The sequence below is a fragment of the Toxorhynchites rutilus genome, chromosome 3, assembly GCF_029784135.1.
Source record: "Toxorhynchites rutilus septentrionalis strain SRP chromosome 3, ASM2978413v1, whole genome shotgun sequence".
NCBI lineage: Eukaryota > Metazoa > Arthropoda > Insecta > Diptera > Culicidae > Toxorhynchites > Toxorhynchites rutilus.
In genome coordinates this window covers 231,791,103-231,809,369 of record NC_073746.1, presented here as the reverse complement: position 1 = coordinate 231,809,369, position 18,267 = coordinate 231,791,103, and the positions used below count along the sequence as shown (strand labels likewise).

At 42.6% G+C, this 18,267-nt stretch overlaps 1 protein-coding gene across 1 annotated transcript; it reads left to right on the top strand.

The window, feature by feature from the left end:
- The first annotated feature begins 1,406 nt into the window (after positions 1 to 1,406).
- On the top strand, positions 1,407 to 3,205 carry LOC129774014 (uncharacterized). The gene is made up of 2 exons (XM_055777701.1): positions 1,407 to 1,585; positions 1,657 to 3,205. Exons 1-2 carry the CDS (start codon positions 1,407 to 1,409, stop codon positions 3,203 to 3,205), a joined length of 1,728 nt encoding a protein of 575 aa, XP_055633676.1.
- The last annotated feature ends 15,062 nt before the right edge of the window (positions 3,206 to 18,267 follow it).

Below are 18,267 nucleotides of genomic sequence, written 5' to 3'. Positions count from 1 at the left end.
AGTAAGCTAAGTGCCAACGAGGACCTGCAAGGGCGGTACTGTGCATTTATGGATGAGTATCTTGCACTCCATCATATGGAACGCATCCAGGACTACCATCAGCCCCTCGAACGAGTTTACCATCTCCCACATCATGCAATAATCAGGGAAGAAAGCACCACGACGAAAGTGCGCGTCGTCTACGATGCCTCTTGCAGGACGACAAATGGACCATCGTTAAACGACGCCCTGATGGTTGGACCAATCCTACAACAGGATCTACGTGCGATACTAATGCGCTCACGTGTGCATCCCGTTATGATTGTTGCAGACGCCAAGCAAATGTACCGCCAAATTTTAGTTGATGTCCGCGACACATCCCTACAGCGAATTGTTTGGAGAAAAGTACCGGAGTAAGAAAAGTACCCCTTGGAGACATTTGAACTCAATACCGTGACATACGGCACAGCCTGTGCCCCCTTTCTTGCCACACTGGTGTTGAAACAACTGGCAGATGACGAGCGAAATGGATTTCCCGAGACTGCCGAGGTTCTGACAAACGACGTCTACGTCGACGATTTAATCTCCGGAGCAAATTCCATAGAAGAAACCGTCAACCTCCGGGAACAGTTGAACACACTATTAAGTAGAGGTGGATTTCAATTACGGAAGTGGGCATCCAACGAACCCAACGCAGTTGCTGATGTTCCCGCAGAGAATTTAGCTATGCAACCAACATTGGAATTTGATCGTGATCAGTGCCTCAAAACACTTGGTCTGCACTGGGAACCTCTAACGGACCTACGCCTACGATACAAGGTTCAACTTCCAGAAGAACATTACGAAGAACCACCTACGAAACGAACTGCTTTATCCTACATCGCTCGATTATTTGAACCGCTGGGGCTTGTGGGTCCAGTGGTAACAACTGCTAAACTGTTTATGCAGTCTCTTTGGATGTTTCAGGACAACGGTAAGCCCTGGGGTTGGGACAAGGAGCTCCCATTATCCCTTCACGAACGTTGGCGATCATATAAACATCAGCTGCTTCTGCTGCTGAACTACGCATTGATCGTCACATCTGCTGCCCAGCACTCACGAATGTGCAATTGCATATGGCGCATGTGCGTACATTCGATCAACGAATCCAGACGGCAAGGTCAAAATTGCCTTACTCGCATCCAGGTCGAAGGTCGCCCCGCTCAAACAGCAGAGCATCCCGCGACTTGAGCTGTGTGGAGCGCTTATAGCAGCATAAATTTATCAGAAGGTAATCGTTGCTTTGCAACTTGGAATGCAGACTTTTTTCTGGGTCGATTCCACCACTGTACTCAGTTGGTTGAAATGTAATCCATCAACCTGGACGACCTTTGTGGCGAACAGAGTATCGAAGATACAATTGGCCACCGAGAACTGCAGCTGGAACCATGTTGCAGGTCAAGAAAACCCTGCGGATATTCTTTCTCGCGGAGCCACCGCTGAAGCACTTCTGGGTAGCACTTTGTGGTGGAGTGGGCCGGTTTGGTTACAAATGGAACCTGATCAGTGGCCAATCGAACAACACAGCACTCCCCAAACTCATACCACTCTTCGAGAAACTAGAAGGGTACAAGTAGCAGCTTTCAACGTACATCACAAACCATCATTCATCGACGAATTTGTTGCAACATTTTCCAGCTATCAACGCATGCTACGGATCACTTCCTACTGTAGGTGCTTTCTTCGAAACTGTCGCCGTGCAACCAGAAAAACATTCATCAAGAACGAATCATTCCTCCAAGCAGAAGAGATCAAGGCATCAGAAGGCATTCTCATCGCTCAAATACAACAGCAAACTTTTCCGCTCGAGTGGGCACAACTAAGTGAGAAACGATCACTTTCCACCAAATCAAGACTCCGTTGGTTCAGCCCGTTCATGTCCGACGAAGGCGTCATTCGTATTGGAGGTCGACTGAGCAATGCACAACAGTCATTTGACAGCAAGCATCAAATTCTGTTGCCAGCAAACCATCCGTTTTCGTTTCTCCTGGTGAAACAATTTCACGAACGAAACCTCCATGCACATCCACAACTTCTTCTCACCCTTCTACGCAACCGCTACTGGATCATAGGGGCCAGGAGCTTGGCGAGAAGGGTAGTCCACACCTGCGTCGCTTGCTTCAGAGTTCAACCAAAGAAACTGGAGCAGTTTATGGGCGATTTACCTCGAACTCGTGTAACATCCCGGCCATTCGCAGTAACAGGAGTTGACTACTGGGAACCATTACTTCTTCGACCAGTTAACCGACGATCAGCAGCAAGGAAGGCTTATGTAGGAGTTTTTGTGTGCTTCTGCACTAAAGCTGTGCATATCGAATTAGTGGTAGATCTAACTACAGCAAAGTTTATGCAAGCATTTCGACGATTCACTTCCCGCCGAGGATTTTGTTCGGAAATATACAGCGACAACGGTCGTAACTTTGTTGGCGCCTCCAATGAACTGCGAAATTTCCTACGCAGCAGCAACTACAAACAAGCATTTGCCATCGAATGCACCAGCAACAACATCAAATGGCACTTTAATCCGCCGAAGGCCACCCATTTTGGCGGTTTATGGGAATCTGCCATTTCTTCAGCTCAGAAGCATCTTTTTCGAGTCCTGGGGCAACACAAGCTAGACTACGACGACATGAAGACGTTACTAATCCAAATCGAAGGTTGCCTCAACTCCAGACCCATCATTCCTATCAGCGACGATCCGTCTGACCTCAAGCCGCTCACACCGGGACACTTCCTACTTGGATCGTCCTTGAAAGCAGTTCCGGACGTGGATTTATCATCCATTCCGTTCAACCGACTCCACCGTTGGCAACAGGTTCAAAAAATCGTGCAGGACGTGTGGAAACGATGGAGCTCTAAGTACTTATCATCGCTGCAACCGCGCACAAAATGGCTAAAGCCTCCGGTTGTTATTGAAAAGGGTAGGCTGGTGATACTTCGTGACGAAAATTCTCCACCCACGCACTGGCCTACAGCACGAATCACGGATCTACACCCTGGAGCGGATGGGATCAGACGGGTAGTGACAGTACAAACTTCAGACGGGCAGTACAAGAGACCCGTTTCTAAAATTTGCCTGCTTCCTTTGCCATCAACTGCGACTACGACAGCAGTAGATTTTCAAAAATGTTCGGAAACTGATCTAACAATATCCAGCAGTACGACCGTCGAGACAAACCTGCAATAAGATTACACCAGACATATATTATGTCTGGACCAGCCATCATCAATTGCCTTTCGGATGACGTATGACTATCAACACCCGCAGCGTGACATCGACTACGTTACCAACTACTACGAGACAACCAACCAGCGTTCTTATGTCTACGAATACCATCAGAAAGCGCGTTTCTGAAGGGGCCAGTATGTTCGATGCCCAGAGAAGATACCTGCAACATCTGTAAGTTAGCTTTCCCCGCACATCGAATATAATCCCTTGTTCATCGAAATCGATGAACATGTCAAATGACAAGTCTGACGTAGGCCATATTAAACGTCATGGAGACCATAACGCTTCCGTTGAACTAGGATATAAAGGCCTTCGAGACGACGCATCGATCTGCTTTACCTCTCTGACGGCTGAAGAACGTCAGCCTTTGATTTTTTTATAATAAATTTTAATAAAGTGAATTAGAAAGTAATAAAGTGAAAGTACTTACCGGATAGTTTCGCGTAGTGCCAATATCTCCAACAATTGCCGACTGGTGTCCGCCGAAAGCTGAAAAAAAGGGTTACTTACCTGATGACCGCTCCGCTGCTCCCGCTCTGCTATCGGGTGACCGGAATAAATCGCCACAGTAAACAACTGCAACAGAAACAACCGCTTAGAAAAAGTGTAGTAGGCTAGAAATATTTGGCGCGGGAAAAACATCATGTGCCTCACATTTCTATTATAAATTTATTCTCTTGTTCTCGTTTTTCGAAATTTATTCTGAGGACAATGTAATGGGGACGAAGTCCCCATTTGGCGAGGATAAGGAATCGAGGCGGCCCATGCCGCCAAGATGACGCAATCCGAGTCCACCGCCGACCCGCCGTCGGAAGCGGCGGTGTCTCGCACGCAAACCTGGGATCCACTGATTGCCCGGTTAGTTTGAAACATAGGATACGATCCTTTAGCAATGTCCGACCGAGCTCTAGCGAGCGTCGGACGGTATACGTCTGCCCGGGGCGTTACGTTTGCCTGGGGCGATACGTTTGCCCGGTTAATTCTTGTTTTGAAATACAATACCGCGCCACAATATTTATAGCCTACTACACATTTTATAAGCGGTGGTTTCTGTTGCAGTCGTTTTCTGTGGCGATTTATTCCGGGAACCCTGCTATCGCTACCCTATTAAAAATCATAGGCGTTCCATAAGTACTCAACTTAGACATTTGAGTTGCGCAGCTTGGCATTTTCAAATGACGCACATTTCATTGATATACGACAGCGCATATGTAAGTGGTAAACGGTTAGTATACATAAAGATACTTCTGTGTGTTCCATGAGCCAATAAACGAGTTCATCGTAAACATTTAATGAGTTTTCTCGAAAAAGTGGTAAGAAGAATAGGATCACGAATGAATAATTCCGACATTTAAAAAGTAATTCCATTTAAAGTTGCGTTTCATACATAATATTTATTGCAAATACAAGAATGTGATGAAAGAGAAAAAAACCTTATATTCAAACCAAAAATCATGACAGCAAAATTCAACTCATTCTGCAACCCTGACAAATGCGGGAGGGTTAATTTGTATCGGTTTAACGATGCATTTTATTCCCCAATCCGAGTGCATTCTGGATGGCCTTCGGATTCGTTCTCATTGTTTAATACAGCTCATCAGCAAACAATTACACGTTGTGAATAAATAATAATCCGATTGGGAATCGAAAAACATTAATTCGATCAAAACATGCTCATTGCATTTGCCTAATAGGCTTGCAGTGGGATTTCGAGACTCGAAAATATTTAACTGCTTGTACATATTTGGATCATTTGCGCTGCCATAATAATTCCTCCAATCACTGCCAGTATGAGAACGAGCTGGTTAATTCTACAAGAGTAGCATAAATATTTTATCACTTGCAAATAGAGCATCACTCTCGCCTCCGTATGAACTGGGATGGGGTGGAAGCCCTGATACGATGTCCAATGCAGGAATTACAAGTACACCATCTGTTTCCATTGCGGTGCAGCAGCTCGATCCTACAAGTTGCTCAAACAGATACAACACTGCAGACTTCGTTGTCCTGCAAAACACCGTAATTTGCGAGGTCTTCTACTTTGTTCGTGTTTCTGAACAATAGCAGATGATTTCCCTTACACTCCTTCTTTGGATTTTGGTACGTTTACAGAATCTCAGGCTGCAAAAATGTTCATGTAATTATCGAAGCGGACAGCGCATATGGAAAGCGATCCCATGTGTAAGTGTAAATATAAAATGTATAGAACATTTCAAATCATGACTATCAGACACATCGTAGAAAGCTTATTAACAGAAACGTTAGTTCGGCAACACTCAACACTACATCATTCTAAATTACTCCGAACACATTAGTTTTTACTGCCAATGAGACACGATAGCTGTCATCGCCGATCCAACGTGATGTTATTTTCGTTTGAAAAAACAATTCCTAAATAGACCCACAAACCTGACTCTAGAGTTTGTGTACCCCTCGGAGAGCAGTAAAATTTTCACGACCATATTCACATGAATTAAAACTAGTCACTCCTCGGCCGTTGTGTCGATCTTACAAAAATGTAGTACATACATCCCAACCCCCAAAAACCAAAAGACTGTTGTGGCTCCCCACATCTCCTAGCGCATCCAAAAGCAAAAAGATGACTCTATCGCAGACGGCAAGGAACGGGCGAGGAATAAAAATTGGATTATGCAATCCAGGCGGCAAAACCTACATATTCACAAACTTTCACAAACACACCGAACACAAAACTTCACACTCAGGATGACTACGACGATGGTTTACTTTAGACACAGTCGAATTCCCTGGCAGCTCCTGCCTTGCTGCTCTCGGCATATGACGCCAATCAAAAATTAAAATTTCATAAATATTCATACACATGTATACCTCGCGGAGGACCATTCTTCGGTTAGATCTGGTGCGGTCTCCGGTTCTCGGCTTGTGCCACCGTTAACGCCACCGAGCTATGACACCCAGGCACCTGTGCTGGATGAAATTTTATTAATTTTTAGCTTTTCGGTTTAGTTTTAACGATTATAAGTGCAAATAGATTACTCCGGAAGACCGGTTGCTTCCCACCACAATCGTCTAGTGCAGCTGTAAACCATGGTTTTGGTAATCTAGATTACAATTAATAATACATTTTATTACTAATTATGATAACGTAAGCATGTGGTTCCAACTAATATGCATGTTTGATATTAATAAAAGCTGACCATGGAAACATTTTAGAATTCGATCGTATCAGACTGAACAACCTTGCCAACAAACAGATTGCGAAAGTTGTCAGCGTAGACTTCTTAACTTCATATCCCGGAAATGTAGTCGGTAAGCAAAATCTGAAGCAAAACAGCTTTCAAATACATGTCTAATTTATTCATAGATACATTATATTCAAATTATGGATTCTTTGATCACAATTAAAACTAGGTGTAATGAAAGAAAATCATTATTTTCGTATGAAATTAAAAGCGTTATTAGGCATAGTGAGAATGTTTCGATTTTGGCAAAATATGCGCCATTTTGTTCCATAAATTGTTGCTACACTGCGTTTCACAACTAAAGAACCACTCTTTTTTTTCTGAGTTTCCAGAGATATGTAAGAAGTCGACTGAATTGAAGTATATAGTGTAGGATATAACAACTATCTTCGTTTAAAAGACTGGCCATTTGAACTTTATTGTTGTGTCCAGGCGCGAAACATTGAAAAAACAAAAATTCCAGTGTTTCATAACTATAGAACCAGATGGGAAAACTCTCACTCCTTTGCAAAATTAACGTCAATTTCACATGAATTACAATAAGTTTCTAATTCATGGGACATCTTTAGTTCTCAATCAGTTCAAATAACCCATTCGGGGTGGTTTTGACCAAGCTGCACCATGTTGTAGTGTGTATCTCGTTCTACGCAGAGGATATTGCCTTAATGAAACTATGTCCTCTTACGATAAGAATTTCAATATTTCTCGCCGTCGATTACTTCCTTTGGGGGTAAGTGAAGGACCGCTGCTATGTTAATAAGCCACAAAATTTGGAGGAACTTAAAGAAGAAATAACTCGGATTTTCAACAGAATCGAAGTCGTAACGTTAGAGTTGTGCATGAAGAATTTTGTTCACCGTTTAAAACGCGTTTTCGAAAAAAGGGGTGCTTTATTAAGCTTTACTTTTTGTTTTTTAAAAATAAAATTCGGTTCACCATTGTAGATGTTATCAAAATTTGTTGCGTGCGCGTTTAATCTGAAAGACCCTGTATACAGATATCGATATCGATGGGCAACCCATGAAGGTACACAGAAGAACACATCTACAATAAAGCTTGAGTTTCTGCTTGGGTAGACTGTACACTTCGTAGTTGCTCTCTGTGATTGACCTGAAGCAGCGAAATTGCACAAAGAACACACCGAATGACACTCGGGAGTAGCAAATCACTCTCATTGTCCATGTTTCGGTGAATCGAGCTTAAAATAGTCAATATCGACGCCGGCCACGTCCTTACAGCCACCAGGGGAAGGGAAGGAATGTTAGTATGATATTCACTACCCGAAAGCCAGAAGGGTTGTCTCTATAGCGAGGTTCTTTAGCGATTATCAAGGAAGGGATAATTGTTAATGCGGGAAAGTAAGAATACAAATTTAAAAAAATACAAATTAAAAAAAAATAAAATATTTCACGTAAGGAAAAGATGCAGATCCTAATTATTCCGTTTCAGATCACCATTCGATTTCCTTTCGTTTTCCTACTGTATGTTGGGACATGATGCCTTTTCGGTTGCGCGTCGGAACTTGCTGTGCCGTACTACGCATACACTCTGTCCAACTTCTATAAGACCACCCTGATTCTATTTCGTTGCAACACAATCAGTTAGAATTTCAGCAAGATACATTCATACATTGTTGAATGCTTAGAATAAAGTATATTTAACGTCAATTTCGTTCAAAAGAGATGTTTGTTTATTTATTGTGCTTAAATTTTAATTGCAGATGTCCAATTTCTATAAGACCACTTCAAAATTCTTAAGTATTATCAATGAAAATTTCAAAACGATCGGCTGATTTACATGTCAATAATTGGTAACCTTGCCATTTCGATTAATAACCTTGAACATTCGTGTTAGAATACTATTTACCAAATTCTACCGAACGGATTTTTCGATACTTTTTCCATTTTTCTGAAAATGCGACCTTGAGCTCTTCAAACGTGGTGTACCGTTTTCCCTCAGTGTAGATTCTGCGTACATGGATCCCCCCTAAGATTTTCAACAGGATTCAAGTCTGGAGAGCGAGCCGACCAGTCCAAAAAATTAAGTTGTTGGTCCTCAATCCATTGCTTAGTCAACTTGCTGGTATGAATAGTAACATTGTTTTGCTGGAATGTGAAATTTTTGTGACGATATCCACGCAAAAAGGGTAGGGGAGAGAATTCCAGAACATGTTTGTAACCCTTGAAAGATGTGAAAGCTATCTTGAGCATTCCTGTTGCACAGATTTCCACCTAAACCATCCACGAGCCTCCACCAAAATTCCAGGTTGAAAAATACTGTTCCTCTTTCCGTAAATCACGCCAGTACCCGTTAAAACCATGAGGACAATCCAAATTGAACTTTTTTTCGTCAGTGAAAACATACATTACATACCTATACATTGAAGAATTTTTCGTTATGGTATATAGCAAAATGTATACTTTTGGAAACATTGGAACCATGTCCCACTGTCGGTTGTGATTGTGAGCTTTGGCAAAACTCAGACGTCTTCCGATGTGAGATGGTGTAAGATGAGAAGTTGTAACCTTTTAAGCCCTTTTTATGTGAGGGTTTTTTACCGAAATTTGACGAATTGTCACCCGAGCAGTTGAGTGGTTGAAATATTGCTTTATTTTCACATGAGATTTTGAGGTATTCGAACCTGTTCTAACTGTTTTCCGCTTATCCCGGTCAGAGAGCTTCGATTTACGCGGAGCTCTCTCCTTCTTACCGTATTCTTGAGGATTCGCCAAATAATTGAGCTCTACTTAATGGGATTGTCCAATTCGACAAGAAATTTCTCTGATACCAACTTTTTTTTTGGTGAAATGCATCGATTTGTCTATCTTCTCTCTCCGTGAGGGCTTTTCCCTTTGACATTTTCCAGATTTACTTGATCGAAACAACTAAAACAACGGAAAATGTAACTCTTCTTATAGAAACTTGACAGTTGAAAATACGAAAACATTCGTTTACGCTCGGCGCTTGCACACACACATATGAAAACCATGCAGTGTATAGTAGTCACCATACCTACACCTACATACTAGAATATAAATTGAAGCATTGTTTGTTCACAATGACACAAAGCAGCAAGATCATCACCTGGTCTTATAGATGTTGGACAGAGTGTAGTTGTCCCATGTTCCAAAATCAGCAACTGGGAAAAACGCAATCAAAGTTTTCTAGCATATTTGTCTACCAGAAGCTTTAAGCATTTCAGTTTAGCAATACATCGGGTTTTTTTATAAGCAGTAACCTATTGTCTAATGAAATGGGATAAGTTCTTCTCACTTGAATCAATCCAGCTGGATTACAGGCTTAAAAAATCATGGTGGGACAGTTATACCTAGAATATCAACATGGGACAATTAAAAATGATGTTGTTTTTCAAAATACTGGGAACGAACAATAAGTGTTTTTTATGTTTTTCTGAAAGATTATGCATTAAAACATCGTTTCATGGAGAAGTGAGTGACCTGCAACACCTTTGCAAAATATAAGGCTCGTTGTTATTAGACACTAGCTGACAAACTTCGTCCCGCCAAAAATTTGTTTTTTGTTATCAATACCTTCAAACATTCACGTTCTCTTACTATCAGAAAGATCATGGGTCCAATCGCACAACTGTTCATTGATTGATCTTCTATTCGTCTCCGTTGAATTTACTTTTTACTATAAAATTCCTAGTATTTCTAACAAAACTCATCATTATAAAATCAGATTGTTTTCAGACACAATTCTCTTTCAAGATTTTTCACCACTTGTAAATAACATGTTTCTCCGTAACATGGAATAAATGTTTTATACAGAAAATATGAAAGAATGAAGACAGCCCTAAATCGGACAATGCCATCCTCAAGTTCTGCTCTTGTCAACACATCTGACGATTCTTTTTTTTGTATAGATGGAAGAAGATATAGGATTGCGTTTTGGCGTGGGACTACGTCTAACCGGAGTATATGGGGGGGTAGAATGAAAACCTAAACACAGAACATGCAGGAAAAAATGAAAGATTCCGAATGCTTATAACTCGAACATTTCTTACTGGATCGGAAAGATGTTTGCCTCAATTGATAGGGAATATTTCTACGCTTCTATCGCAATTAATAAAATGTTATTTTTCATTAGATAAACAATTGAATAACTGTAAAATGTTAAGCGTTATCTGAACACCCTAACTGCCTCGTTTTGATTGGCCCGATTTACGGTTTCCTTAACACAGCCATCAAACCAAGCAGCCTTGGGGATATCGGCATTGCAATCACATGAAAGTTGGGGGTATTTTTGTTCCGACTGAGTGTGTTTCCCTAACACAGACTTCAAATCCATGGATCGTAGGGAAATTTGCATTGCAAATACATGCAGGTCGGGAGTAATTTTGTTCCGACTGAAATATGTTTCCCCAACACAGACTTCAGAACCAAGATCGGCTTTGAATCAAATGCAAATTGCTTGTACTCGCTTGCCTTTGTGCAAACTAGAAAATGTTACCTTAACACAGTCTCCTAAACTTAGGAACCTGGGAAAATCGTGCAGAGACTAGAGGTGAATGAACTTTCAAGTATAAATACTTTATAGTATAAAAAAAAGAAGTTGAAGTTGTTGATTGATGCAAGCTGGGGGTACTTTTTTGCACTCCGAAAAGTGTTTTCCTAACACGGATTACAAAAGCCGGTACGAACACAACGCTTTGGCTTGGTTATTCAAGATTGTATTGAAGGATATGCCTTCATATGGTCGGTGTTAAGTCAGAGTGGACCAAGTCGCAAAATTTAAAATTTCGAGTTATTGATTACATTATGTTCAATATTTTGTAAGCTACATTCCACATTTATCAGATTTAGAAAATCACGCGTACAGGAGGAATAACTTATCGAAATTGTTTTGAACGCCCAATGAAAACGCCTTATAGCACCGAACTTCGAACTCGTTTTTCTCGAAATCATAAAAATGCTACATGGTCCGGTCTGACTTAACACCGACCATATCTTCTGATCACTGAATTTCTACGCATACCATTTGATGATTAGGCAAAATGTTGATAATCATTTGCTGCGATAACGCCTATTGATTAAACAATATGCGTTCGACGCACTTGTCAAAATTGAAACTGAGTGTCTGAAGTTGACAATCAAATCAATTGACAATGAATCAAATCAAGCAAATTCGCTGTGCGAGAAGTACATACACTTGAGAGATGCAAACTTCAGAAAGAAACGTAAAATCAAATAATCGTTTGATAATTCTTCTGTTCACATATTTCGTCCTAGGCATCATACCGAACGCAAACGAACTGTAATTCAATTTACTTGTAACGAAGAAATATCACAATGCATGAATTGACCATACATGGCATTATATAATCTTTTTACTCAGAAAGCAAATATATTTGAGTCAATTGAATTCGGAAATTGTTTCATTCAATCAAAAATTCAATCAATACAAACAAATGATTGCTAAGCTAAGGTAGTTCCACGTCAACTTTGCGGTTATGTAATAGATATAACCCACCCATTTTATCACATTAAAATCCATTCCCAGTTTCGAACAAAGTTCAATTTCGCTAGCGCAAAGATCAATTTCTAACAGCACTAACAGCACTTGTCACTATATAATTGTAGAACATATGAGAATTTAATTTTCTGAATTTTCCCTTTTTCCTTCAGAGTCCTCCGAAAATTTTCAATTACCTCCACAACCTCCGCATGCCAAATTTGGTTTCGTTTGCTGGATTAATTCTCGAGTAATGCAGAAATTTGTGTTTCATTTGTATGACAGCCCCTCCTTAGACAGGAATGGAGAGTCTAACCATCATAGAAACATCTATTGCACCCTAAAACCTCCATATGCTTAAATTGGTTCCATTTACTTGATAAGTTCTCGAATTACGCAGAAATGTGTGTTTCATTTGTATGGCAGCTCCCCCTTAGAGTGGGGGTGGAGAGTCTACCTACCATAGACACATTTATTGTACCCCAAAACCTCAATATCTTATTTTTATTTTTATTTGGGGGGTGGAGAGCCTAACCACCATAGAAACATTTGTTGCACCCTAAAACCTCAATATGCCAAAATTGGTTTCATTTGCTTGAATAATTCTCGAGTAATGCAGAAATTTGTGTTTCATTTGTATGGCAGCCCCCCTTAGAGAGGGGGAGGAGAGTCTAACTATCATAAAAACATTTATTACACCTCAAAACCTTCACATGCAGAATTAAGTTTCATTTGCTTGGTTAATTCTCGAGTAATGCAGAAATTTGTGTTTCATTTGCACCCTAAAACCTCCATATGCTTAAATTAATTCCATTTACTTGATTAGTTCTCGAATTACGCAGAAATTTGTGTTTTATTTGTATGGCAGCTCCCCCTTAGAGTGGAGGGTGGAGAGTCTAACTACCATAGACACATTTATTGTACCCTAAAACCTTAATATGCATTATTTGGTTCTATTTGCTTGAATAATTCTCAAGTAATGCAGAAACTTGTGTTTCATTTGTATGGCAGCCCCCCCTTAGAGAGGAGGGGTGAAGAGTCTTACCACCATAGAAACTAACTACCATAGACACATTTATTTTACCCTAAAACCTTAATATACTGTTCGATGAACGAATGCAGAGCCATCTGTATGAAATGATCGACATTGTTTGCAAGAAAATTTATTACCTTCAAGCTACAAAAAACATGACAAAATCAATCGAAGTAACCAGGAAATTAAAATTTTCACTTCCGCCAACCAACATCTATAAAAGGCTGTTGAATCGTATGCGGGGTCTCTTTTTACCGCTCGGTTTTGACCGATGAAGATCAGCTGCTCGAACTTCAGTTGAAATAATTTAGTTTGTGAATTACTTTTCTTGAAATACTTTGTGAATTGTTTAATAGAAATGTGATGTGAAATTATGGAGAAATAAAAATAGTTATACTTACCTGCAATGAAATACAAATAGAATAAACATGTGTATACTTACCTGAATCGAAGAACTCTTATCTATCGCGTCGCCGTTCCGGAGAGTGTTACCTGGGAGAAAACTCACCATGTGTACTGCGTATTTTCCTGAAGATTGCTGCCCAGTGATCCTGCTCTTCTTTGCTATCGACAAAGTGGTCCTTCGAACCGGATCTAACGTTGAACTCCGTTGATCCGGTATCTCAATCGCTTGTGGAATCCTAACCACGTGGCTGTGCACAGTTGAGGTTACCTACCTGGTACAATTCCCTTCAGAACGGGCTTCGATCTCTTCATAAGACAACTTACATCTCCGCTGGTTACTGCGTTGTTATAACTCTTACAAGGCATTGAAAATTGCCTTAAGAAGGTAATTAGCGTTCCATTCTCTCACATTTATCTCTTTGTGCTGCGCGGTCTTTCGCTTTCCAGATCCCGCTTCATCATGTCCAGCGAAAGGCGAATCAAATCACTGAAAACGAGACAAAAGTGCCTCTTATCATCATTCAACCTCATCGCAACGTTCGTCGACAACTACGATGATGAAACCGATGCTGTTGAGGTATCTGTCCGTTTGGAGCATCTTGTCACGATCTGGAATGACTTCAACACCGTACAAAGCGATTTGGAAACGCTGGACGAGGCCGGCACCGAAATTCATCTGAAAACCCGCATTGAATTCGAAACTGTTTACTTCCGTGTAAAAGGATTTCTGCTGTCGCTGCATAAAGCTCCATCAACTCCGGTTAACCCTGCGTCTCCAGCCAACCATTCAAACCAGCATTTCCCTACGGCATCACACATCCGTCTACCGGACATCAAGCTGCCTGTCTTTTCGGGGAACATCGATCATTGGCTCAATTTCCACGATCTGTTCGTCTCACTAGTTCATTCGTCGCACGAACTCTCTAGTGTGCAGAAATTTTATTACCTTCGTTCGTCTTTGGCTGGGGAAGCATTAAAACTAGTGCAGACAATAGCAATCAGCGCCAACAACTATCTCGTAGCCTGGAATTTGTTGTTGGAGCATTACCAGAACACCATAAGACTAAAGCAGTCGTACATTGACTCGCTTTTTGAGTTTCCCACACTCAAGCGGGAATCCGCTTCCGAGTTGCATTCGCTGGTAGAGAAGTTCGAAGCTAATGTGAAAATTCTCAAACAACTCGGAGAGAAAACCGAATACTGGGACATCATTCTCATCAGAATCTTGAGCATTCGCCTTGATCCCACAACAAGGAGAGACTGGGAGGACTGCGCTTCAACGAAGTATGCCATAAAATTCAGCGATCTAACATCTTTCATTCAACGTCGTGTCTCAGTACTTCAATCGATTGGACGAACCAGCGATGTTTCCCAACCTCAACCTGTGAAAAGGCCACTTACGCGCCCTGTTTCTAGCCACGGAGCAAACACCATGAACTCGAGAGAGTGTATCCTGTGTTCGAATCACCATCCTCTATATTTGTGCGGAGTCTTCTCCAAACTAAGTATCAACGACAAAGACAAAGAAGTTCGCCGTCATCAGCTGTGCCGGAACTGTCTCCGCAAAGGCCACCGAGCAGATGACTGTCCCTCTTCCAGCACGTGTCGCAAGTGCCATGGTCACCACCACACTCAGCTCTGCTCCAATTCTTCGTCCACATTTCCTAGCGCCAATGTTCCAGAATCAACACAACCAATGAAAATTCGAGCACAATCAACGGATAATAAACCGCCGATGTCAATGTCAGCAGCCATCGTTGAAACGTCTGTCAACGCTTCATCAGGTCGTGGAGTGAAAAGCGTTGTTCTGGCAACAGCGATTGTATTGGTGGTTGACGACAATGGTATTGGACACCATGCCAGAGCACTTTTGGATTCCGGCAGTGAGTGCTGCTTTGCAACAGAGTCATTCATACGGCGGCTCAAAATCCAACGTCAGAAAATTAATCTCCCGATCGCTGGAATAGGACAACGTTCGACACATGCTCGCTTCAAAATTGTTTCTACGGTGCGTTCTCTAGTAACCGAATACTCTGCTCCGGTTGACTTCGTTATCCTACCACGAGTGACTGTCGATCTACCGTCTAATTCATTTGACGTTTCATCTTGGAAAATTCCTACCGGGATCCAACTCGCGGACCCATTGTTTCACCAAACTGCTCCCATCGACATCATATTAGGTGCCGAACTATTCTTTGACCTGTTCAAAGCCTCTGGCAGAATTCAGCTTGATTCCAATGGTCCACTGTTCGTGAACTCCGTCTTTGGCTGGATCGTTTCCGGAAGAAAATCGACTGGCCAATCATCAACTCCAGCATCGGTTAATATTGCCACCGTCGTAGATCTTCATCAGCAAATGGAAAAATTCTGGACTGTCGAGGAAGATAGCGGCTCTGCAAACTACTCGGTGGAAGAAGCAGCATGTGAAGAACACTTTCAACGCAACGTATGTAGAAATTCAGAAGGACGCTATATAGTTCTTCTACCAGTCAGAAACGACATTCTCTCCAAGTTGGAAGACAATCGTCGTACTGCTATTCGCCGTTTTCGTCTTCTGGAAAACCGTCTGTGGCATAATGAAAATCTCCGGAAACAATACTGCGACTTTCTGGAAGAATACCGTGCCCTCGGACATATGCATCGAGTGTACGACCATGAGACAGCACCATCTCCGTCATATCATCTTCCTCACCACTGCGTTGTTCGTGATGACAGCTCTACAACAAAGTTACGCGTAGTCTTCGACGCGTCTTGTAAAACACCGTCCGGTCCCTCCCTAAACGACGCACTCATGGTGGGTGCAGTCACCCAAGAGGACATCAGGTCAATCATCATGCGATCCCGGATCCGACCTATAATGATAATCGCTGACATCAAACAGATGTACCGACAGATACTGGTGGACGAAAAGGATATTCCGCTTCAGAGAATTGTGTGGCGATTCTCCCCGGACGATCCTCTCGAGACCTACGAATTGAGGACGGTTACCTATGGGACGGCTAGTGCTCCATTTCTAGAGACACGTGTCCTTCAACAATTGGCCGAAGACGAGCGGTACGAGTATCCACAAGCTGCGACGGTCCTGAAAAGGGATTTCTATGTGGACGACTTGTTCTCAGGCGCGGATTCCGTGCAAGAAGCCATCGCACTTCGGCAGCAGCTTGAGTCCCTTCTCAACAGGGGAGGATTCCAACTCCGTAAATGGGCTTCGAATGAGCCAGCCGTATTAGAGGAAGTTTCGTTGGACAACCGAGCTCTTCAGGCATCCGTGGACTTCGATCGAGATTCATGCATCAAAACCCTAGGCTTACATTGGGAACCATCGACGGACAACCTGCGCTACAAGATCGAACTGCCAAATGTTTGCGAGGAGAGGCTTACCAAACGCATAGCTCTCTCCCAGATTGCCCGTCTATTCGACCCTCTCGGCCTAGTGGGGCCTATCGTTACCACCGCTAAGTTATTCATGCAGGCCTTATGGACGCTTAAGGATAGTGACGACAATGTTCTAGGCTGGGACCAAGAGCTCCCCCCACCGATGATCGAACATTGGGCATCGTATCTCTCGCAACTCCCGCTACTAAACGAGCTTCGTATTCCTCGTTACGTTTTATGTCGTAATCCAACAACGGTACAACTTCACATCTTCTCCGACGCATCGGAGCGCGCTTATGGAACTTGCGCTTACCTCCGCTCGGCGAACTCCGACGGAACCATAAACGTAGCGCTTCTTACAACCAAATCGAAGGTAGCGCCATTAAAGAAGCAAAGCATACCACGACTCGAACTCTGCGGGGCACTGCTTGCGTCACAATTGTACGAGAAAATTACTGCGTCTCTTCAACTGTCAGCCGAAACATTCTTTTGGGTCGATTCGACGGTGGTACTCAGCTGGTTGAATTCCACCCCATCAACATGGACAACTTTCGTGGCGAACCGTGTTTCAAAAATTCAACTCGCCACGGTTGGATGTCATTTTCATCATGTGGCAGGACAACAGAACCCTGCAGACTGCATCTCGCGTGGGACAACAGCAGAGCTGCTATTCCTGAATGAACTTTGGTGGAGCGGACCCTTTTGGTTGCAACAACATTCCAGCAGTTGGCCAATCCAGCAGCACGACGAACTGGAACCTTCGGATGCCCAACTAGAAATCAGAAAAACACCAGTTGCCTCAGTTCCCGCCATAGCCGAACCCACGTTCCTGGACTTATTCGTGGAGAAATTTTCCAGCTACGATCGCATGCTGCGTGTACTCGCTTATTGTCAACGATTTCGTCACAACTGTCTCGCCAGGCCACGTCCAAAAAGGTCTAGTCTCAGCTCTGATGAAGTCTCCAAGGCCGAGAAAACACTGATCTCATTAGTTCAACAACAATGCTTCAACAGCAACTGGACTCAGCTTCAGCAGGGAAAACCCATTTCCGCCAAATCACCTCTACGATGGTTTCATCCTTTCCTAGCACCAGATGGCCTGTTACATATTGGGGGCAGATTGGAAAGATCGCAACAGCCTTTCGAAGTCAAACATCCAATTCTTCTACCGTCGTCACATCGCTTTTCCCTACTGTTGGTTCGAGGTTATCACCACAAACATCTTCACGCAGCTACACAACTATTGCTCACCATTATTCGTCTCCGCTTCTGGATCACAGGGGCCAGAAAGCTTGCGAAAGCTGTGGTTCACAACTGCACGACTTGCTATAGAGTTCGTCCAAAACACGTGGAGCAATTTATGTCCGAGCTTCCTGCATCACGGGTCACCGCGGCGCGGCCATTTTCCGTCTCAGGAGTGGACTACTGGGGTCCAATTCTACTCAAGCCAGTCAGTCGAAAGGCAGCTCCACGAAAGGCTTACGTAGCTGTTTTTATTTGCTTCAGCACAA

Bases quoted from the DNA above. Each gene is read 5' to 3' on its own strand.
- LOC129774014 (XM_055777701.1), top strand. From the start codon at position 1,407: ATGTTGCAGGTCAAGAAAACCCTGCGGATATTCTTTCTCGCGGAGCCA. The intron at 1,586-1,656 runs GTACAAGTAGCA...AACATTTTCCAG, and splicing joins CTCTTCGAGAAACTAGAAGG to CTATCAACGCATGCTACGGA.